This window comes from Dermacentor albipictus, chromosome 4 (genome assembly GCF_038994185.2).
Source record: "Dermacentor albipictus isolate Rhodes 1998 colony chromosome 4, USDA_Dalb.pri_finalv2, whole genome shotgun sequence".
Taxonomy (NCBI): domain Eukaryota; kingdom Metazoa; phylum Arthropoda; class Arachnida; order Ixodida; family Ixodidae; genus Dermacentor; species Dermacentor albipictus.
In genome coordinates, this window is record NC_091824.1 from 41,605,593 (window position 1) to 41,628,864 (window position 23,272).

The 23,272-nt window shown below is 45.7% G+C and overlaps 2 protein-coding genes across 4 annotated transcripts in view; one reads left to right on the forward strand and one right to left on the reverse strand.

The window, feature by feature from the left end:
* The window catches only part of LOC135907127 (eukaryotic translation initiation factor 4B-like), a 32,362-nt gene extending 21,861 nt beyond the window's left edge, over window positions 1-10,501 (reverse strand). The window contains exons 1-6 of one of the 3 annotated variants that reach the window (XM_065438778.2): window positions 10,350-10,501; window positions 9,459-9,599; window positions 8,807-8,994; window positions 8,598-8,714; window positions 973-1,018; window positions 757-873 (exon numbers count right to left, since the gene is read on the reverse strand). In XM_065438778.2, coding sequence (XP_065294850.1) covers window positions 757-873; window positions 973-1,018; window positions 8,598-8,714; window positions 8,807-8,994; window positions 9,459-9,599; window positions 10,350-10,362 — 622 coding nt within the window. In that variant the 5' untranslated portion in view covers window positions 10,363-10,501. Of the gene's footprint in view, window positions 1-756; window positions 874-972; window positions 1,019-8,597; window positions 8,715-8,806; window positions 8,995-9,458; window positions 9,600-9,879; window positions 10,268-10,349 lie in introns of those variants that run through there. The other 2 variants (XM_065438776.2, XM_065438777.2) reach the window with 2 other exon arrangements.
* Window positions 10,502-10,610: 109 nt separating this feature from the next.
* Window positions 10,611-23,272, forward strand: part of Tbcd (tubulin folding cofactor D) — a 76,287-nt gene continuing 63,625 nt past the window's right edge. The window contains exons 1-2 of the mRNA XM_065438775.2: window positions 10,611-11,171; window positions 21,898-22,070. Of these exons, the coding sequence (XP_065294847.1) occupies window positions 10,821-11,171; window positions 21,898-22,070 (524 nt within the window). The 5' untranslated portion in view covers window positions 10,611-10,820. The remainder of the gene's footprint in view (window positions 11,172-21,897; window positions 22,071-23,272) is intronic.

The window sequence follows — 23,272 nt, forward strand, 5'->3', positions numbered from 1 at the left end:
ATTTGCACTGAAGTATACCAGACTAGGACAACTTCCTATAGTGACTAAATTTATGAATATAGGCTACAGCAGTGTGAGAGTTCTTAATGGGAATATGCGACTCTCACATGTCCCCTGATACGCTCTTCTCTTGCATGGCTCCCATCTCTTGTATTCCGGCTTTGCCGCGTGGCTTTACTCGGCGGGCGGTATGATAGCAGGGTAGTACGAGGGATGGCACGAGTGTTGCTCTGCTAACGCCACCTAACGGCACGGTTACTTGGGGGCAAAAAGAAGAAGGCTCTTCCTCTTTGGCTCGGGGTCGGCAAGCCTTAGCCGATCGCCGACCCCGAGCCTGGTCGTTCGCGTGACCCTACACGCGAACGACCAAACGGTGTCCAGCATAGGGGCAAACATATTCGCTCGTTATCCGGTCGCGGTGAGTCGGACTTCTGCGATTTGTCGTGCGCCCATCGGCTAGCAGGCATTAGTCTATGAAAGGTGCAATAAATGCCCTTGCGATTGTTTGCATTACTGTGTTGTCGTTCCTTTGTCCCAAGAGCACGTTTGAGAACCCCACAAATGCTAGGATGACAAACAACTAACTAAGTGGCCAGCAATGAACAAATCAGCTACAGCAGAAGCCAACTGCCTCTGGTTTTAACCCAGAACACAAGTCGACTGAAATATGTGTGTGTTGGGAAACAAACCACAGAACAGTCCATCGCCTGACAAAATGCAGAAAGCAAAAGCAAAAAAAGAAGTACAGAAACTCACAGGAGGATTCTCTCCGGTCATCTTCCCCGTCATCCCTTGACATCGATCGCCAATCCCCGCCTAACGGTCGGTCGCTTCGGCCGATATCACGGTTTCCGCGCTCACGGCCTTCGTTGTCTGTCAAAGAGAACAAAGCAATTCATTGTCAGCGTACGCACAGCATCAGCGAGTAGGTTGCTCCTCTTGGAAGGAGACAGCCAATGATCGACAACTCACCATGTTCCTCTGCTAGGCTCACTTTTAAGGACCGGCCCTTCAGATTCTGAAAGAAAAATGCGTGCGTTTAAGGGCAAGCAGTCCATCAACATCTTAGTACACCCAGTTTCACACATAGCAGGCAGTGCTGTGAAGAAGCTCTAGACAGACATTGTTGACTGCTCGTATTCACAACCAAAAAGTACTGCGCACTATAGGATAGATGAAGGCAGAATTCCCCCTTCCCCGAGATTTTTGAGGGGTGGGCATTAGCAATTGGAGTCTCGTAAGCCTTTTTGATGCGAATAGCAGTCTCAGCACTGTCAGACCAGTTTTCTTTCCGACTATCTATACCGATGAAAATGTGGGCCGATCCTTAAGCTAGGGCCGTCTAAAAATGTGGGCCTTTCACGTGGGTACGTGCCACTGAGGAAGTGCTGCTCTTCAATTAATCTCTTGACGCGCAAACTTCAAGGTGCCACTATCAAAAGCTGCAATGTGTCCAGGGGAAAGAGCAAGAGAGGAGGAGTCTGGCTGCAGTGCTCGCCTCATGCATTTCTCCTATTCCGGTACTTGGATAATCATCATAGAAGAGTTCTGCCCGAATTCTACCCTTCCATTTTTTCTTCACAATGTGACCATTTTTCTTGCATACGAGTGCCTACAAATTTGCCACATACAACGACTTCCCTCAAGGCTCTCACAAAAAAGTTGAATGAATTTCTGTTAAGTCTTCTAAAACTCGCACTATTAGCAGCATAGTATGACTACCGTGTCTAGAAACTACAAAAATGGCACCTTCGCTATATTCATGGCCTTCCTATATATATAAAAAAAATGAAACAGTAAAAGCAAAAGAACGCTCTCTAGAGTGACGACTGGCACGGCAATCGCTCAGCTACCGTGGAAATGATGGGCATTAGGTGGATTTGTCCAAACTCCAAGCTTGTGGCTTTGTTGATTATTCTTTCTCAGCCTTCATTGGAGTAAATTTCCAAGCAACCAGATTTCTCTATATGGATGAAGGCCATGAGACTCTACACACATGCATAACGGTTACATTTGTAACACTATATTTCACTGAATGCGATCAATCTGCAAAGCTGCAAAGTCAGCAAGTCGTTTGAAGCCAAGCAGACGAAGCTTAGGGTAATTCATGCACTACTCATGCTGGCTGAACCACCATGCTTGCACATGTAGAAACTAGCCACAGATTTCCCAGCAGCAATTATTGTGGCAAACTAAGCTGCTACAAACCTCACCCGGTAAGAGGGAAGGAGCCATTGTTATATAGCCTTTTGCATGTATCTTCTTATATGCAGCAACAGACTCGGGGTTTGGTGAGCAAGTCATTTGAAAGAGGGGGGGGGTAATCAATTCGTCACTTTTATATATTCCTACTACAGTAAAACTTTGTTAATTCGGCTTTCATGGGACTGAAAAATATGTCCAAATTAACCGAATGTTGAATTATCAAGGGTACCAAGAGAACAATAAACAAAAGCTTAATACAGTCGCCGACTGATTTTCCGGACTCCAAAAATTCGGACATGCTCGATTATTCAGTCTGCTTCGCAGCACCACCATTCTCCCCATAGACCATAATGCATAACAACTGCCAAAAGTTCGGACACCTTGCAACCTCTCGTTCCATTTTTCGGACACTCCTTGAGCCAACTCGATCGAGAGCACCATGCACCAACTCTGACCGGTGCATGGTTCGACTTGCTGAGCGACATTTTTGTTTTGAACGGAGCCTCCTTGTTGCCCCACGAAGTGGCACTACTGCAAATCCCTGCTCATCATCGTCGTTTCTGCCTGGTTCGTAGCTACAGCAGTTCCGGTTTCAGCTTAGCAAGCGATGTCAAGACAATCCAGCAGCTGATTAGTCTCGTCGTGCACGATGCTGCCAATAGGCCACGTTTTTATCGTATGTGCGACTGGTGTCGGCGTGATGGCGTGGTGATGTTTGCATTGTGTGCTGTGTCGAGGTTGCGGTGATGCAACGCGGCATACGGAAACATCGCGTCAAGTGTCTAATGGTGCCGACAGTGCCCACGCAGACTGCGCTAGGGAATGCCGGCAAGCGGGTGCTGAGAGGCCTAGGATTTGTCGCCTTCCGATGTGCTCCCTACCAACGCTGAAAATGTTCTGCGGAGACCTGCGCAGTGGTTGCATTGTGATTGCGGACACTGTCTCATTTGACAGTTTCAGAGGTGCTGATACTGCCATACTGACATGCACAGAACTCGACAGCAAGATCGTTAGGTTTCTGCTGCACCACCGGACGATGACTCAGAGTCGGAAGATGACGCACCATGTCAGTGAGAAACATTTTTGATTTACATTGTTATACTTGATCATTATTTTACATGCATGTTTGTTACATTGAAGTTCTATTGTATAGACATATTTTGTGAGGTGCAGTGCTTTGGATCATTCAAAGAGATACTGTCAAACCTGGCTAGATCGAACTTGCAAGAAAACGCCTATCAGTTCGATATAGGGCTGCGCATAATTCGATATAGGCCTGCTAAAGAATTGGACATCATAAAAGCAGATACCATTTATAAAATCAATTTATTGATGAAACTAGCTTAGTTTCACATGAAATAGTCCTGTATTTTCTTCTGCTTTGGCAGTTTCGCTGCCTGCGACGCACGCTCTTCACATTGTCTGAGGAGTCGGAGCAGCTGAGGCTGCAAACTTCCACATTTGTGCAGAAGCACCGGACTAGTGCAAGTGCACCAATCACCTCAGAGGATGTGGGCTAAGGAGCATTGTTGCTTTCCTCATTGTGCCCACTTTCACTAGTGCTCGGTATGATGTCGGAAATGTAGTCTGTTTTCGGGCTCTCCCGTGGTTGCGACACCATCATCTTCACTCACATGTCGTCGACCGTCGATTCGTCAACGGCTTCCGGAAATTCTGACAGCTCGGTCCAAACTACGACAACACCAGCAGTGGCTTTGTCGCACTTATCAGAATTTACAGTCATCACGGGGCACACGGAAGCTGGCACGTCCAAAGCAATTTCGGATGAACCACTTCTACATGGCCGTGCGTACACGTCGGGCACCACAAGCACTGGGTCGAGAGTTTATCTACGTTAGCCCTAATCTCCCCCTTATTCTTGAAGATTGTGCTCAGAATGCTCTTCGGAATCTTGCACACTGGAAGCATCCCGCGTTTGACCCAATTTACGATTTCGAGCTTCACGGCGAAAGGCAAATTCTGCCGCTTCATCGCGGCAACACTGCGGGAGAAGGTCCACAAGGCACAAACACAACGAACCCGAAAAGCAGCGAGACAACTCACACTTGCGCCATCTTGCAAGGGCACAAGAACCTCTGGTTGGCTGTCTGAGCAAGTGCTGTGGGTGGGCCAGGATCATTTCTTGCAGGGGGTGTCGACGGCTCGTCCGAAGTGGCGCGATCATGGTAGGGAGAGCGGTTGGATGGAGCTGGGCCACCAGTTTCCCCCACCACCGCGAGGGAAAGCCAACTTCTGGGGCACTTTTCCGCTGCTTGACATTCGATATACAGTCAACGACTGAATTTACGGACATGCCTGATATTTCGGACGTTTTCGCGGCACTGCCACGAGCCCCATAGCATCAATGTATAAGGACATCTGAAGTTTCGGACGCTAGAACCCCCCGCCGTCCAATTTTTCGGACTTTTTGACGCGACGGAAGGAGCCTTGGCTCCTTGTGCAGCGCCCTTGCGAAGGAAATCGACTTGCAGCCGAAGCATATCACCGCTTTGAACCACAACTAGCCGAATCTAGCCGTTACACACCGATTTGGTCTGGCCATGCTGGCTATGTTCATCGCCGCAAATGGCCGCACTTCCGCTTCCGGCGGAGTTTCCGGAGCGGCGCTATTTCGTTTGTTTGCGCAGACCACATTTTGGCTAGCGTGGTGTGTGGTTGTGCTGTTGTGTCAAGTGTGCTCTGCGACGCTAGGCCTAGGTGCTTCGACGCTCGTCAGCAAACTCCACTGTTCGCAACTTGAGGATTTCGCTTGCCTTCGATGGCCCCCAACTCCGTCTTCGTCGTCCTCGACGATAACATCGAAGCGCAGAAAGCAGTACCGTACCCACGGAAATAACTTTTGAACAGTTTGTTGACGCTGACAACGAGCTCAACTTCTACGCAAAACTGACTGACGAGGGAATAGTCCGTCAGGTTGTGGGGTATTCAGAAGACTCTGATGTTGAAAATGAGCAGCCAATGCCTGCGCCGCCTACAAGCGCCGAGTTGACGCGAGCACTTTGACTTTTTCAGTGGTGTACAGTGCTGACATGACCCTTGCTCAGATCCAGGCGAATATGATCGCATGCAACCGGAACGTCGTCCAAACAACAAACAACAAACAACAAGTTCTTCAAGCCACTGCAGCAATAAACCGGCAGTCGGCTGCATACAGAGTTCTTAACGCCTCTTTCTATAGCACCTTCATTGATGCTTTGGCAGGGTTTCGGAAGATTGGTACTTCTCCCTTTACCTCTAGATCTGAGAAAAAAAGAAAAAAGGTGCAGTGTTTTGCATGCATTCATTTTTTCGTACTGCCTGAATTTTCGGACGTTTTTAAGTTCCCTAGAGGGTCAGAAAAATAGGTCGTTGACTGTATCGGAAGTCGCTGCTATTTTTGTTTGATGTAAGCGTAACTTTTGCTACATATGCTTATTGTGACTACACCGTGTTAAATTGTTCGATATAAAGAACAATTCGATGTAAACGGGTTCAATACAGTCGGGTTCGACTATACTCCGGCCAAGATTGAAATTCTGAGCAAACATTACATATTGATCACAAGTCCTGCAACATTGCAAAATCACACGCAACACATGCAGACATGTTTGTTACATGCGGACATTTAAAGATATCACCCGAAACAAGTGTCAAGATTCTGTGGCTGGTGGGAAGGTCATTCCTCAGTATGACAGCACAGTTTTATCCCTTGAAAAAAATTAGACATTTATATAAGGAGATAAACTTGTACGATGATTCTATGAGCCTGCGTGCAGTGGGGAAACAATGAAATAGGTTTGTGCGTGTGCTCCGTGACTTCGCCTAACTACGCAGGGCTTAAGTCATTGAGAATCCTGCAATGGAGACTTCTTTTACAAATGTTTCCACTTGCTTTGTACGAGTAGGTGCCGAGTGTGCCTGCTTAAGAAACCTAAGCTGAGAAATTTCAGACCATTTCCAACGTTCTGAAGGTGATTCAGCACAATGCGTTGGTGGGCTAGACAAGGCGCTAGTAGTAGCGCCTTGCCCTGTCGTCTATCTTGTGTTTGTTGTTTTGCGCTAAAAAAGTATTCATGGGTTCTGAAGGTGCTGGGACCTACTCAGTCTAACAGCTGCACACTCCTCTACGCAGGCCTCAATAGGCGAGCACCTCAGGGCAGCATCAACGGAGGCTAACATGGGACAAGTGCCAACTCGCAAGTGAAGTTTATTTGAAGTAGGCATAATAATTTCTGAGGCTTTACATGCCAAAAGCACAATGATTAAGCAGCACGCCACAGCGGGCAACTCCGAATTAACATTAACCCACTGTAGTTCTTTAACGTGCACCCAACACACAATACACAGGCATCTCTGCATTTTGGCCCTATCGAAATGGGGCTGTCGCGGCCAGGATTTGATCCCACGACGTTGTGCTGCTAAGCACAACGCCACAGCCACTAAGCAACCACGGCTGGTTCCAGAGCAGACATGCATTTGAAGCAGCAAGGGATGTGCGCAAACTATACTGCCCATAAGTGGAAAGGAACATCACAATCATGTTGCAATAATTTAGCAATCCAACAAAACCACATCACAGCAGTTTGCAAAACATCTGTTAACTGCTGCGCAAAATTAGACATGTCACTAATCAGCCTTCCCATTTCTTTTTTGAGATATATAATGCTCACATTAATTCCTATGCAAGCAAACTTTTACTCTAGCCCAGAATTCTGTCTGCCTTCTTTTGTACCAACATAAACTGCACATTTGTTTGAAGTTTCAACAAACTAGTCCGGGAACACATTTTTTTATACCCGACACACGGGCACTCTACAGTCCTTTAGGTTAGGGGACATCTACGGGAAAGGCGTTTAAGCGCAGTGACACACGACAAAGGATTATCTCCCTCCCACTGAAGTTCTTTTGCAGGAAAGGAGATTGCGCATCTACTTTTCCAGAAAAAAAGGTGTTACTCTAGCACACAACCACTGTACCCCATAAGCATTTTTTTACCTTGCAAGAATGTGTTAATTTTTAGCGGTAATGTCACTTGTCGAACATTGAAGATTTACTCTAGCTATACTTTCAAACGCTCGCATCCCGTCACTTGTGCTGCCATGTTGAATTCCAGCAGTGTTATTTGCTGCATCGTCTTTGGTGTGTTAGCATCGTGAAACCATTGTTTGTTCGGCACGTAGGCCCACCTTCTGCAGTTGGCAGATCGAGGGTACACTGCCAAAGCAGTCAACATGGAACTGTTCATGATGAGTCGACGTTTTGCACTTTCGCCTTGGCTGCATTTATCTTATCTTCAAGAGATCCGAGAGTGACAAGCGTCAGAGCAACTTCTCTAGCTTCATCACTAGCATTTTGCTGAGCCATGATGCAATTGTGCAGTCCTGTCACGTTACGCCTGCATGCACGAAGGAAGGGAGAACAAAAACCGGGGCAGCACCAGAGTAAACAGCATGCACAGCAAATAACAGCAAAACACCGACTGTGCATTGTTGCTGGACCAATTTAAATTGCTGCTAAGAGCCAAAAATGCAAATAAAACAAACGAACATGCACATTATAAGGCATCAACAATGAAAAAAAAATTTGCGGGGGTTCTACAGTGGCTAAATGTAATCTAAATACGCAGCTTCTTAAAAATGTTTTCTCTCTTGCTGCTTTAACAAGCAGTGCTATCTTTCTTGCGGCATTCATCTGAGGAACCACCTAAGGAAGTTGGTGCGGTGCCGTGTGTCATCGGCGCAACGCCTTTCCGCAAAGGGCCCTTCAGAGTAACAAAAGGGGTTTACTGCAAAGGACTACTTTTGCCCATGTGTCAGGGGTATTAAACACCTCCCCCACCTTTTCAAGGTTGAAGGTTCGAATGAAGCAAGGTTCGAGAATACAGTGCAAGCTCTGCATGCTGTACTCCACTTTACACATAGCAGGCAACACTTGAAAGGCTACAGCGACTTCTACGACTGCCCTAATTCACAACCAAGATTTTGCAGCACATAGAAGATTACATACAAAGGAGAGATACGCATCACATAATTCGATGTAACATAAAGTCTCGGTACAACAAAATTATGACAATGCATCGGCACATTTCGGCGACCAGTGACCACAGCCCACTGCTGCACTTGTGACCGAAACATATGTTGCATACCTGAAGCACAAAGCTGCACAAATAAGTTGTTTGACGCAACCTTAGATCAGCAAGTTGCGATCGTAATATGTGAACTAGTTATTCTATACAAAGAACCACTTATAAAGAACAACCGCAAGTAGTGAAACCTCTCTGATTGTACTACTAGCATCGCTTACTCAGCATTGCCTGCTATGTATGAAACAGTATAGCAACAGGCACAAATGTCTGTTACTATCCGAAAGCCAGTCAGGGACATGCAACTTGCCTCATTGTTGTAACCCAGGGCCTCCAGGAGGGTGCTGCGGTCCGGGAACTCGGCATAGCCAAAGCCACGCATGCGACCCTTGTCACCACTTTCTCTAGGCAGGCGCACAGATGACACCTTTAACAATGAAAATGGGAAAGAAGGGGAGAAAGGAAAGAAGGGACAAAGTTAGTAACCCAATCATTCAAGTGTACCACGGTGCTTTTCACCTTCAAGCCACGGAAAAATTTGATGACGTCTTCGTCACAGATGTCATACGGCAGGTTGCCCAGGTAGACTGTGTAGGGTGGTCGGTTGGGGACCCTGGATAAGTCCACGTCCGGGCCCCGGGCAGCCTTTGGAGCGGTAGGGAGGATGATCTTCTCGTCCCTCTTGTAGTCGATGGTGAATTTCTCTGCTTCCGATGCAAATAGAGCGCATGCAAGTCAAGGTAAGGGCTTCGTGTTACAAAAGTCGCAACATTCTCAAGAAGAGTGAAATGAGGTCAGGGAGATAAAGTGGCATGGCTTCTCACACCACAATGTGCTCGAAAACCAACTGCAGCATACGATGCACGGACCCCAAGACTCAAACGGCAGGTACGCTAAGCACCAAGTCGTTGAAAATCACATTTTACAAGCAGAAAAAAAAAAAAGAAGCTGAAGGACGCAGTGCTGCAAAGCTGAGAGCGGAAGGGTTCGACAGTTCATTTAGCTTAGCATTAGGACTTATAATGGTTCAGTAGCTACCACGGGCACCCGGCGAGTAATATCAGCTGCCGCACGGCATGCATCGCAAGCGCGATGGCAAATTTCACACGCATGCGCCAAGTGAACAACAGCACAATGCCAAGAACAAAGTGCGCCCACGAAAAGGCCTTACCGTCAACGGCTTCATTTTCCATGGTGTCCGCCCAGTTGATACGACGAGTGTTGACCACGGCATATCCCGACGGCGCTTCCTGATCACCACCCAAAAAGTCATTTAGGTTGAGGGTCTTCCCCTTAACCTTATGCTTTTTTCCTGCAACGGAAACACACGTGGCTCAAACTGCGAGAAGTGTAGCCCAGAGCCGGCACGCGTCGCGACAAAGGCAGCAGCCTAACGACGCGACGCCTCCCGATCAGCTCCCTTGCTCCGGCAATTCGGGGCACCAAAGAAAAAAAAAATGCAGCGGGCGCCAAAGAGCTACGCTAAGCTGGCCGTCTAGCGCTAACAAAAAAATGGCACACAAAAAAAAAACTGCTGTCTAACTGTCAAATAGCAGTCGTACGCGCTAGCGACAGCTCGAGTTCTACGTTACCTGGCATGTCTAATATGAATCCGCGCGCAGGACGTTCACGGGGCGCACGCTGAATGAACACGTTGGGCACGTTCCCTATCAGTGGCCACCAAACTTCGCGAGCAGGCTTAATCGTTACCGGCGGCAGACCGTTGTCCGGCGCACCACGATGAGAGAGGCAGACTACGACAGCGCCTGAACTAGTGAAACACTGCGTGACTAACACGCCGAGATAATTGACAACCATACGTGATAGCCACGCCGAGCGGAATTTTATGGCGGGCCCACGAGAGCACTCGTCAGGAGCGCGACCCGGTTACTACTACCATATTTAACGGACGGGCGCCGCTTTAGGCATGACTACGAGCGCGCCTTACGGATGACTCGAGACATTACGCGCACGAAACGCACGATGTGAGCGCAAAAACTGCCCGCTGCATAACCAAAAAACCTCAGAAAATATGTTAAAGAAATCCCACGTATTGACCTACCAGTCGACGCCATGTTGAATACTTTCACGATATGCTAATATTGTAAACGAGAATTAGATAGACTCATTTATCGAAGGCGAAATTTGCGTAATTAATTGAGGGCCCAGATTACAGAACGATTATAGTACGGTATTGGGCCTAATGACGCGGAAAAAACAATGACTGACAATTATAGGTGGCGTGAAGGAATGTGCTGCTGGCGACACCAGTCCACAGCGGGCACACCGGGCACATTTCCTCTCCTCCCTCCTCCCTGGTTCTCTGTAGCCTCGTTTGAATGGATGTTGTCGTGAAACTGAAAGTTTCATCGTGCTTTGCGTAGGTGAGCTTCGCCTTTGCTCGCCGGAACCAGTGCTGCGTCCCGTCGTCCATTAGAAAAGATCAGAAGAAATGGGACCTCGCGACAATGTGCTTCGCAGTATCGTCGCAATTCGTTGTTGACAAGTAGGCAGCCGGCGAGCGTGTATCACAATGGAAGCCTGCACACCCACGCCCGGCAGTGTGGAGCTCGCAGATGAGGATGCACTTCAGGAGTTCGAAGACTACGAGGCCGTCATGAGCGTGATTCGGAAAGTCACGAAAGGTGGCCTCACCGAACGCGAGATCGAACACTTGCTGGACACGTTTAAGGGAACTTTCGACAAGTATCTCGAACAGCCGTACCTGTTGGACAGTCATTTGAGGGAGATCGTGCAGGCTCTGGTCAGCCCTGTGAAGTCTCCAAACTGCAGCGACGATATTCTGCACACTTGCATGGCCTTTCTCGTCGTGGTGACCAATGTTCGCGGATACAAAGTGGTGGTTAACCACCTGCCTCACGAGGTAAGAGGGCGTGGGCAGGAAAAGGCCTTGCACTGCGAGAGGAGCACCAAATTTGCGTTTATAGAGGCAAGCGCGACATAACACAGAACACAAACGCATTACACAGGGCTTTTCACTCAGAAGGAGCTATCGGACACATGCTGGCATATCGGATTGGAGCTGTCACCTATGGAGTAGTGGGTAGAATGCTAATCGGTGTTCCAATTCATATTGCACATCGCCATACATATGTCACTGTGCATGCTCGACTTTCGTTGTGCTATCCGTGAGCGTTTGAGGTGCAGCGTGAGCCGCGCAAATGTTATCAGTGGTAGTTTTCGAGGGAACTTTTAGACTTGGCAGAGGTACAAACCTGTGCCATTGCTACTTGGTCATACGACCTCGCCGTTGATAACAAGATGAAACAAATAAAGGCCTCACCAATTTTCCGCCAATACACTAAAACGAACCATACGATGTGTGTCACACCGTAGCACACCACAAATTTTGATAGCATTGCCACCTGGAGTGTCATTTGTGTCACTCATTGTTAATTTATTCATTTTGATTAATAGCCCGAAAATATTTTTGTAACAGACACAGGCATTGCCCTGTCATGGGTGTAGGTATGAACCAGCGTTGCTTGCGAGAACACTTGGTATTTCCTGTTATTTTATTAAAGACAAATGTCAAAATCGGGAATTGGTGCTGGCAGGTACTCCCCTTTACGGAAAGTGCGTGTCAGAGCATATATGCTACTAGCTTTAGTTGCCTTATTGCAGGCCTCGATGCCCTCATGGACATTGGTAAACCCTGTCCAGCTGGCTCCTATGACTATGACAGCAGCTGCTATTGGCAACAATGAGGGCTTCATATCAAAATTGCATCCAGGCTTCAACCTGATCTAGCATATCTTCCTCAGACACAGAGGCAGCTCAAGGACATACTCACTTTTCAAGTCGGTTCCTATTACTCACTCAATTGTTATGAACATGAAAAAAAAAAATTATTTGTTTAGCCCTTTCCTTACAGGGCCCAAATAAATCAACCAAGTTGATCGACAGCTTTTCAACACATTCCTAAAAATCGCAGTAGAAATTGGCATCCAGTATTTCTAACACTTGTCCAATGCAACACAAAATTTGCGCTTTGGTCGACTTGGCTACCTCATTTTTATGTCACAGCAGCAATGAAGACACAAGCTTTTGCCGGGTTGTCTAATTTTCCAATGTCTCAAACATCGGTATACGCTGAAGAGTGCATGCGGTCTTTATGATTCTGTTTGACTAATGTCCAGTGGAGCTTTATTTTTTTTCCCCAGTGGGTTGGCTTTTGTTCGCTAGCATTTGAACAGTGTGTGTCCTATTTATGGGAAATCCGCACACAAGGATATGCAGTCGATTTCCGACTGACATTCTACACGCACTTGACTAGCAGTCTAATCTCTCTTTTGAGCACTGCCCTTAATCATTGCTATGCAGTAGTGTTCAAACACTGTATAAAGCACAGATGGCCTCAGCATCAGTTCAAGGTGCATGACTCAGCCAGCTCTCTCTGACCGATAAGATGATCGAACGTGATGAATGAGTATGAAGAGCCTTGTGGATTCTACCCAGTCTGACAACCATCGCTTCAAGATTGCAGAAGAAAATGAGGGGAGGAGGGGGGTTTGCTACTAGGGGTCAAAATGGTCCCTGCATAGTAGGCGCATGCATGTGCAAGATGCACATGTCAGGGGCATCACTGTGGACAATACTGATGCCAACAAATCCGCACATCCGCCGTGGTGATGTAGTGGCTTTGGCATTGCGCTGCCAAGCCCGAAGGCACGGAATCTAAACCCAGACGCAGTGGTCGTATTTCAATGGAGGCAAAACGCAAAAAATGCCCTTTTATTTTGCATTGGGTGCACGTTAAAAAACCCCAAGTGGTCAAAATTAATCTTGAGTACTACTCCGTTATGGTACATCTCAGAATCATATCGGGGTTTCGGCACGAATTCTGGCAAAACACCAGAATTAAATTAAATCTGCATAATATTACTGTTGCATAGTCTTATCCTAGATAAGTTGGACTCGGGAAACAGGGCACATAAATTGTATATTTCAGATTTTTTTAACTCAATGCATTGAGTAAAAATTGCAAGTTACTCTTTTCATGCATGCTTCTTGGGTTGCTTTAAAATTTTACGTAGGAATTTCCAAACACTCCCTTAGGAGTTATTTGTGCTTTACTTTCATTAAAAAATTATGGTAATTAGGTCGCTATTAAATGTACCATGGTACATGTTGCAACTAACAGATTTAAGTAAAATGTAACATAAAGGCACCAAAAATCTGCGTATTTCTGGTGGTAACAAAAAAAGAAGTTAAATGCCCTGGTTAGGTACTGAAGGCAGTATCTTTGTGTACGTGGAGAAAGTTACTGGCTTCTCGTATTCTTTGTAGTAAAAACTGCTTTTTTTAGGCTGCACACAGAGTTGAAGGTGTAATGTCACATGGTAGGTTGGTATATTGATGCTGCGTCTCGGATTTTCATGTGAACTCGTGGCATTTGAAATGCACTTCATTGGTGCTTTTGGTCTGCATGAAATCGGTGTCAGTTGTGAAAGCTGTTGGCAAAAATATGCTTAAACCATTTCCATAGACTTAGAAGGGTTTGAGTGCGAGCTAGTTGGTACAGGTCATTCATCTTAAACAGCACCAAAAAACACACGGACAGATGTGTCCTTCAATAAAGATGTTGGCAGTCAGGGCTGGTCCTGTGCTCTTCCTTGTCAGTGCTTTCTTTTTTTTTCGCTGTTTAAAATGAACAACTTCCATAGAGTTCTGCACGCAGCTGATTTTGTATCCAGGATTAATATTTTACATCATTACTTCCAAGCTTATGCTGAAAAGGACCGAGGGCAGGCAATGTGCATTAGGATGTACGAGGGGCACGAGCATATTCTCAAGAGCCAGGCAGAGGCCTGGTGATGAATGACTCAAGACTCCAGTGATGCAGTAACTGTGCTGTTCCCAAAGGTACAGAGGCACAAAACTTTCAGTAAGCCTGTGTCACTTAAGCTAGGCAAATCTCAAGATAGCTTCAGACTATGTTAAATGTGATGGTGGGGCGACTGCTTGCACCTGGAACTTTCGCTAGGTTACAGCCCCTTTTTAAACAGCGTGGAATTGCACTTGAAGTCGAGGATCTTGCTTAGTGGCTCAGTGTGGTGACTTCAGCTGCTATTTGAGTTGTTTGCCTAGTAGAATTGTGCCTCTGTAGCTGACAAAATTGCTTTTGTATCCAGCTTTGGATGCACGTTAAAGACTGTACATGGTTAAATGCGTCTCTCATAGGCCTTCCTGTTGCTTTGGCTCATTAAAACTGTATCAGTCAATCAATCGGCTGTGACTTCCATCAGCTGTGTAAGGCTAGAAATAAAGTAGTACTCCATATTACAGAGTGGCAACTGTAGCAAATAAAACACTCTTTCAACAACAAAAAATTGAAGTCCCGAGCTCAGGTCTTTCTTTATAGATTGGCTGCTTCTTTTTTTTTTACATCCAAAGTAAACAATTGTGCTGCCTTTGCATGCATCAATCAAGTAAACTCATAACACCTTTGCACATCACATAGCTCTAGTTGTATTAGCAGCTTGAACAGCAGGCATCTTGAATGCTGATCGACAGCGGAACAAAAGTTGATCATGTGCAGCGGTATGAGGCCATGCTCAACCTGATAGGGAACACCGAACGGGAATTCAAGCTACTAATTAATAGGAGACACTTCCAGTTAGAGTTGCAGCTTACTATAACTGCAGACCACATGTAACATTTTAGAATATCATACTTCTTTAAGCATTCTAGTATCCTACGGGCCAACAAGCTGTATTTAAAAAAAATTATGCAGATGCCACACGCTGGCAATCGGTGCAGATGCTTGTGTTAATGCTAAACTAGCTGACATTATGTGGTGTTGCATTATGTAGCTGCTCTGTTGATGTGATGCATGTGATGACATAGTTTGCGTCGAAGCAATAGATTAGAATGAATTGTGTTCTTTATTGTTTGAACTAAGTGAGTGATTGTCACTGCTTCACATTTACTGATAAATTGCACGTCTCAGTCAAGGTTTTGGTAAATGTCCTGTAGGGTTGCACTGAACAATACAACTGCCATTTGTGACGTATGAACTATAGTGCCATTATGCGAATACTTCTCCTTACTCTTCCCATACTAATGCATTCTGGAATTCCACCTGCTAGGCACTGCACTAAGAAAAAGTGAGAACATTTGCATTATTCTGATGAGACAAAAGCTCTGTGTCCTTGTTTAATCGGCTGCTCTGTTTTGCCTTGTGGACTTGCTTGCATTTAAAAACTTGGCAAGAAGAGAACTTGCATAGGAGTTTTGTGATTGGATAATTGGCCTGCAAAGCCACTGGGTGTTTAATGCATTAATTACTAAATGTACATTAACTCATTACAGTACCTAGTATTAATCACAGTGGTCTTCATAGTTGTTACTGTTGTTCTTTTCTTGGTGGACCAATAACAAGTAAACATCGTGTACCCACTCCTGCCTTGGCCACGAAAAGGTGGCTGGCAGTATTGAATAAAATAAAAAAATATTCTGCAGGGACATCAAGCAGTGGCTAATATGCTAGTCTGGTCGTAAGTTCTTGTTGCGATTCTAGCTGACAAAACAAGAGCAGCTTTCTGAATCTACTGGTTTATTGGCTTCTTGCCAGACCAACTCCTTGGTTCCAAAAACCATTATTTTCTTAGGCCATGGTGTAAGTGAGGCATAATGAAGATAAACACAGAATTAACTGGGACTGTATTCTTTTCTGTCCTTCGTTCTTTTCGCCTCATCTGCACCATGAATATTCAGTACACAGTCTCACCAACTTTGCAGCATAGCAAAAACGTTTGTGCTACATCAGCCATTTAGAAAAGAGAACCAGGAGGAGGACCTTTCCTTTGCCCGCCTCGCATCACTCTCTATGGGGCACTGACTGAATGGAAGCACCACAGAAAGATTCATTATTATTATTATAATCATCTCGGCCTATTTATGTCCACTGCAGGACGAAGGCCCCTCCCAGCGATCTACAGTTACCCCTGTCTTGTGCCAGCCGACACCATCTCATGCCTTTAGACTTCCTAACTTCATCACGCCACCCAATGCTCTGCTGTCCCTGACTGTGCTTCCATTCTCTTGGCACCCTATCGGTAACTCAAATGGTCTACCAATTATCTGCCTGTCACATTACATGTCCTGCCCAACTGCTTCTGTCTTAATTTCAGCTACACTTAGCTACCCCCATTTACAGCCTAATCTGCACTGCTTTCTTCCTGTCTCTTAACGTTACGCCTACAATTTTTATTCCGTTGTTCGCTGTGCGGTTCTTAGCTTCTCAGTTTTCTTTTTCAGCATACAAGTTTGTGCCCCATATGTTAGTACTAATAGAATGCAATGATGCTACACTTTGCTTTAAATCTGTAAAGACGCCACAGCTATCTTAATTCTCCACAAGGAAAGAGGAAAAGTATCAATGGAGACACAATCTTTCTTAATGCTATCCACTGCATACTTAAAAGTATTGAAACTATTAGACTGGGAGGAATTGGGAGCGAGGGTCAGTGGGAAAGCCCTCCTGTCTTTTTTGGAACGCACAGCCAGCCCTCATCGCTGATTGGCCGACACAAGACCTAGCCTTCACAGCACTGCATGAAGTTGGAGATATGGAGTTTAGAGCATGGAAAATCAGTTTTGCAAATGCCTCCAAGCCACAGGAAAGTTCATGAAAGGGAAAAATTTTCCTCCAACCAACTGCAGCATAAAGCTACATAGAAAAACCATATGGGTTTCTCGGAAAGAAAGCTTCAGTTTATTTCGTAGTTTTGTCCTACAGTCGAGTAGACGACACTTTTTTCCCATTTATGGAGTTTAGGCCAACAGTTGGTCATTCTTCATCTGTCATGTGCTGCTTTCACCTGGTGGGACGCTGAGTCTGTCTCTATTCCCTTCAGAGAGATTAAGCTTCATTTACAGAAGTGAGGGCGGCAACCAAGGGCCTTGTAATGTAAAACTATTCTAATTTGCTTTTATTACAATCTCCCGATGTCAAACTTACGTAATCGCCGACGCAAGCGTAAGGTGTTGACCCGCATTGTTGTTTTAAATGCCCAGTCAAGCACCGTCCTCGTTTATAGGAGGTCACTTTTGTTTGCTTCCAAAGTGAATAGCATCTTCTACCCTGACAGGTTTTTGTTATCTAATTAATGGACAAGAGGCAAGGAGCACATAGAAGTGGCAATGGTGTCGGTGGGGTTGAGCCAGCACAGTAAAAATAGATAACTGGATGAGGAGAGTAATGCCAGCATCGGCGATAGGCCCTCTTCCCCTCGCTTAGCTTGTGGTGGCTGGTCAAAAATTGCGATGACATCCAACAGAAGATTAAAAATGATGCTGAAATAGATCCTCGGCTAAGAAAACTTGGCAGAGCAGTGTCGTAAATGTTCCAAAAGGGTTCAGGCATGTTCTGCTGCCATGCAAAAGTGTTATTATACGCATATAAATCTATTCTACCTGGCACCTCTGAGTAACCTGTGCCAGAGCAATCAGTGGGCAGACATTCTCTATTCCTTTTGGAAAATCTTTGACCAATTGGGGAGGGCAGAAATGGAATAGGAACAGTTTGGAATAGCTTTACGTTATAGCACCTCAAGTCGGGGTCTTCATTCTATCATAGGTATTTACTATACAGAGGCAAGAAAGGGACACCACGCAAGAGGACTCATACGAACAGTGCACGGCTGTCTGCCAACTGATTATATTGAAGAAACAATACCCTCATATGCTCGTGGTCCAACCTACAGGGCACTTGTGCTGACAATAAGTGGAGAACCACGCATAACTGAAATGTGCAGTCAGCCACAAAAGTTTACGGGACACGGGTTCCACGACAAGTGTTATTGAAGTAAATTTGGAGGTTTTACATGCCAGAACCACGGTCTGATTATGAGGCAGTCAGTGGTGATGGACTTCAGATTAATTTTTGACCGCCTGGGGTACTTTAACATGCACACCCTATGCACAATAGACAAACGTTGCTGCATTTCACCCCCCATCGAAATGTGGCCGCCATAGTCGAGATTTGATCCTGCGACTTTGTGCTTAACAGTGCAATGCCAGAGTGCCAGAGTCATTAGGCCACCACAACAAAGTCCCACGACAAGTGTCAATTTCGGCTTTGTTAAGGCATAAAACTTAGAGTTCGATGGATCACTATACAGGTTGCAAATACTATGCTTTGGAAAGCACAACTAAAGCTTTGAATTGAAGGCTATGTGCCCAGCCTTCACGAGGATTCATCTGTTTTGTAAATCCCTTGTCCTGTAAGCTTTCGTAGCTGACTGTACACATATTTTGTTGATATCCTATGTGGCTGTCTAGGAAACATGCTCTGTAACTGAACAGAAATGTTGTGCTAAATCAGTTTAGACCAATGAATTATTTCTAACCTTAACATTTTTTATTAATTTTGCAGCTATAAGTTTATTTCTAAATGAGGAAATACAAGTCGAACTTGCACTTTTTTTATTTTCAAGTCGAAAACCAGATGCTGGTACATTGGCGTGATGTCACAGACTTCAAGGTATTAGGGGGGAGGGGGAGTTGCTTCTTTTTGGCTTGGTACAAGTTCTTGAAGAATGCTAAGCTCAATCTTTCAATCTTTTAGAATACAGTATAGTCCATCTTTACCGTTAAAAAAAAAGCCTCTGCAGACACCGCCCAAATCTATGACATCGCAGCAGGATGGTGCAGGAACTTCAAGGTGGCGGAACTGCCCGCATTTAGTTTTTGTGTCTTTTCCGACTTATCAAGCCTCATCTGATGGTAAGGGTGTTTTTTGTGGTATTGTAGAAGGGCGATTCATTAATACAGCATGAAGTGTTATTTCTTCACTGTCCCGTTAAAGGGCCCCTCTCCAGGTCTGGCCATTTTGAGATGACAAGTGCAGAGCGATAACGACCGTGTCTGCAAAGTATTACATCGCTACGCACCGGGGAAAGATCTGAAATTTCAAACCGAATGTCGTTTTTCCATCTCCTCGTGGCCGCCGCGCTCCAAGCCAGACTGTGACGTAGTAATGTCCACAGTGTGACGTCGCTCGTGGTGACACGTGACTTCAAGAATTATTCAAGACATCTGTTATCTGTGTGATATGTTGCTTGAATTGAAGAATTGAAGTGTAGAAAAATAATAAAACACACAAACCGGATATCTGCATGTATTTTGTTTTACTTTGCCTCGAAGCAAGAGATATGTACTTCCGCTTCGTCTGCTTGTTCCCATGGTCATGTGGTCATGTGCGCAGGTACCGAAACTATGCCATTTTCTACTGTGTTTAAGCGCGTGATCATGCTCTGCGATCTGCTTGTTCTGCCTCAGTATTCGTGTAGCACTGAATTGTAATGCTACGGAATTATAATGCTAGTCATGTTTCCGTGTGCAATATTGTGCACTGCACGAACAAGACAACAGCTCACGTGCGACGCCGTCGGCGGAAATGCGCAGCGCCGGGAAAAAAAGCGAGGAGCAAAAAAAAAAAAGAAAGAAATGAAGGCGGGACCCGCGACGTATGCATCACGTGATCCTTGAGATCCTGTTTGGAAGAAAGCAGGGAAGAAATTTCGCTTGTGTAGGCTAGATGGGGCGAGTGGTGAGAGCCAGTCCTTGCTTTCTAGCGGCGCCTTCGCCCATCCAGACGGCCCAAAGCTGTTCTTCTGGGTCAAAGTTTAGCAGTAAGGTCTCCCGCTGCTCGGCCGTAGTTATGATGCGCATGCTGTTAGTGCGGTGGGTGTTGGTGGGTGAGGCTGTGATCGAGGTCAGCGCGGGCCTCGCATGCTTTGCAGAGTGGGGAGTATGCATCGGGGTAAATGGGGTGGCATAGCATGAGAGTTTGGGAAAGTTCACGTCTGAAGTGGTCGCCAAGTGGCAGATTGAGATTTACTCAGTGTTTTGTGTGCTGGCAGTAGTGTAACCACTCTCTGCGTTAGTGGAGGAGGATTTCTCTGAACGTGACCACTCGATCCCATGCATGACCACGATGCAGAATAGTGAGCTCGTCAGGATTGAAAGACACAGGAGAAGGATGATGAGCCCGGTGTGTGAGAGCTCAGGTGGCATTGTGGGCAGCTTTGTTTCCAGCCAGACCAGAGTGACCAGGGGCCCACGTAATCTGGACACTTAAGAGGATGACATCAAACAACTGTCCTGGCCTGCATAGGGGCCATGCAGCACCGAGGGGTGGTGCACTGCACTAACGCCACCAATGGCCAGTCCAGCATTGTGTTGCCTGATCTCGAAGGCCATGCATTCACTGCTTCACAAGCCATGCGTTCTGCGCACACTCACGAGGTTTGCGTCTTTAATCAAAGGATACACTGTGCTGACACGGCACAGACCTTAAGAGCTGAAAACATTTCTAAATAACAAGAAGTTCAGCAACATATTGCACTCCTGTAACATGGGTGATTCAATGAATGTATTCACTGAATATATGGAGGCACTTCACTTTGCTGCATGCTTGTAGCCTCTGCCTTATAGGGGTATGAGCCAAACCACTTCGCTCTTGTTTACGGGGCTGTGAGTCATTGCTGCTGACGATAATTTTTGTACCACTCGACTAGGCACTGCATTTTTTTTTTCAAGACCCTTGCGCACCAAGCCACTTAGGACTTCTGCCTTAATAATTGGGCAAAGTATATCATGTCTTGTGGTGTGATGTTCACATATATCAGCCAAGTTGCCCTAATTTTAAAACAGGCAGTGGATGCTTGCACTAGGGTTATAATATGTATTGTCAAATTTAGCGCATCAGTGCTAACATGGACTAATGAACGCTTAATTGTTACAGGCACGAAGCTATTATATAGTTGGTGCCAATTGCATATTGTTGAAATGAACTCACAAAAGAAGTATCCATAGCACTTCTTGTGGGGGACGCACGGTAGATAGCATCAATGTTAACACGACATAGCTGCTAAACAAGCATAAGTCTTAATGTCGTAGCTGCATGTGGATGTGGATACCCAAGCATTTATTGAAGCACATGTACTGTTTTTTTTTTTGTTTTTTTTTTTTGCAGTCATGTATTTGAGCTAATTGTCAAAACTTAGCACATAAAATGGAGAAAGCCGAAATGTAGTAAATTAGATTAAGAAACATCACTATTTATAGACCCATCCATAATGCAGAAAGATGGCGAGTTGGTTGACATTCATACTTTAGTTAGATTGAAGCACACCTCAGATGCTGACACAGAAAGAAGTAGACAGGATCAGGCACTGTCCCGCCAACTTTCTTTCTGTGTCTGCGTCTTCGCTGCGCTTCAGTCTAACCCAAATTTTAACCATCCATAATCATTCAAATGATAGATCGAGTTGCAAGGAACTGAACACCGCCGAGCAGGCACTTGCTGAAAATAAGACACGGTGCTCACCCTCTAGCCTTCACTCTCCTTGTTGTGCCACCACAGTAATAAGAATTATGCTATTGAACTCATTAAAAGGCAGCTGTTGCAGATATTTGCATATTTGCAAGTTTACAAAAAGAGCTTAGTTTATAGCAGCTTACCGTGATTTGCTGCACCTAGCACGTGAGATACCTACTCCACAGTGTGCCGCCAGGGCGGCGCCACCATCTTGTTGTTGGGCGCTCCCTATTGGTCACTTGTCATGTGGTCCTTTCAGCTGTCGGACATTGAGCCTGTGCTTTCCCTGCTGGAGAGGATGGCGCCAGACAGTTGGAAGTTGCGGCCAACAACGTATATGCTGCTGCTCTGGCTTGGTGTGCTGTCCATGGTGCCTTTTCAACTATCACGCCTCGACTCCGGAGATGCAAAAATGAAACCTGTGGCCCAAAGGTAAGAGCTCTGTTGCTTAGAGCCGGGGGCTCTGAACGATCGTGTCCCGGTGTCTGAAAAGTAACTGTGCAGTGAGAAAATAAACATGATGATGATTGTGAAAGACAACACAGTTTCATGTGCAATATGATGGCACAAGACCTCTAGTTTGTCTGGTAACATTCATTCGAGGGGAGGCGAAAACACCAAGGGAAGGCCTCATTCACATAAATGCCCACCTGTTGAATGTATGTAGTGTTAATATACAACCTTTACAGAGGCACCAAGGGCAGACATGTCAATTCAGTGTTGCAGGATGTGTCACTACAGCACCAGCTCCCTAACAGAGTGCATCCTACTTATAATTGATAAATTTAGGCAGACGCTACTAATAAAAAAGTTAGACATTGTACTGCGACAGGAAAGCCAATTCAGTTTGCATTATTTTATTAGAATTTCCTGTGAAAGAACTCACTGGTGCCACTCTTTGCATCACTTTGTCAGCATTATTTGAGGGAGTCTGGTGTCCTCTGTGTGCAGCTTTCTGGGGGAAAAAATGCAATAGCATCCAGTACAGCGCTACTTCGGTTATCACTGGTGCAGCTAATTTAGAATGCCCTTAATCTTGGGCAATTTCAATATACGAGGGCAAGTCAGAAAGTCCTTGCCCTTGTTTTTTATTAGCGAAAATAAGGTACATACAGGTAATTACAAATATATGTGCTGTTTTACATACCTTACACCATTTTTCCAGAATTTTCCTGCACCAGTTCAGACGTTTGTCCCATCGCAGAACTAAATTTGAGATGCCCCTGTCGTGGCAGTCGTCTGGCTGACTATGGAACCACCATCGGACTGCTGTCTCGACTTCATCGTTGCACGTGAATCGCTGTCCTGCCAGGAATTTCTTCAGCAGGCCGGAACACTTTTCCCCATACGTGGGCTGCATTTCCCTGTGGATTTCGATGTGCGTTTGTCCCTTGCTCCATAGAAAACGAATCACACTTCGTTGCTTGTATGCCGTGGATGTGTGAAGCACAACTGACAGCAGTGCCGTGCCGGGGAGCTACCAGCAGATGAGGCTGCGCCAGTCCAAGAAAGGTCCACTGCTGGGAATGAATGTGTTGACTTCACATTTACAGCCGTAATTTAGCTAAAAAAAAAATTAAGGGCAAGAACTTTCTGATTCACCCTTGTACTAAAGCCCCCTCAATTGGTGATTT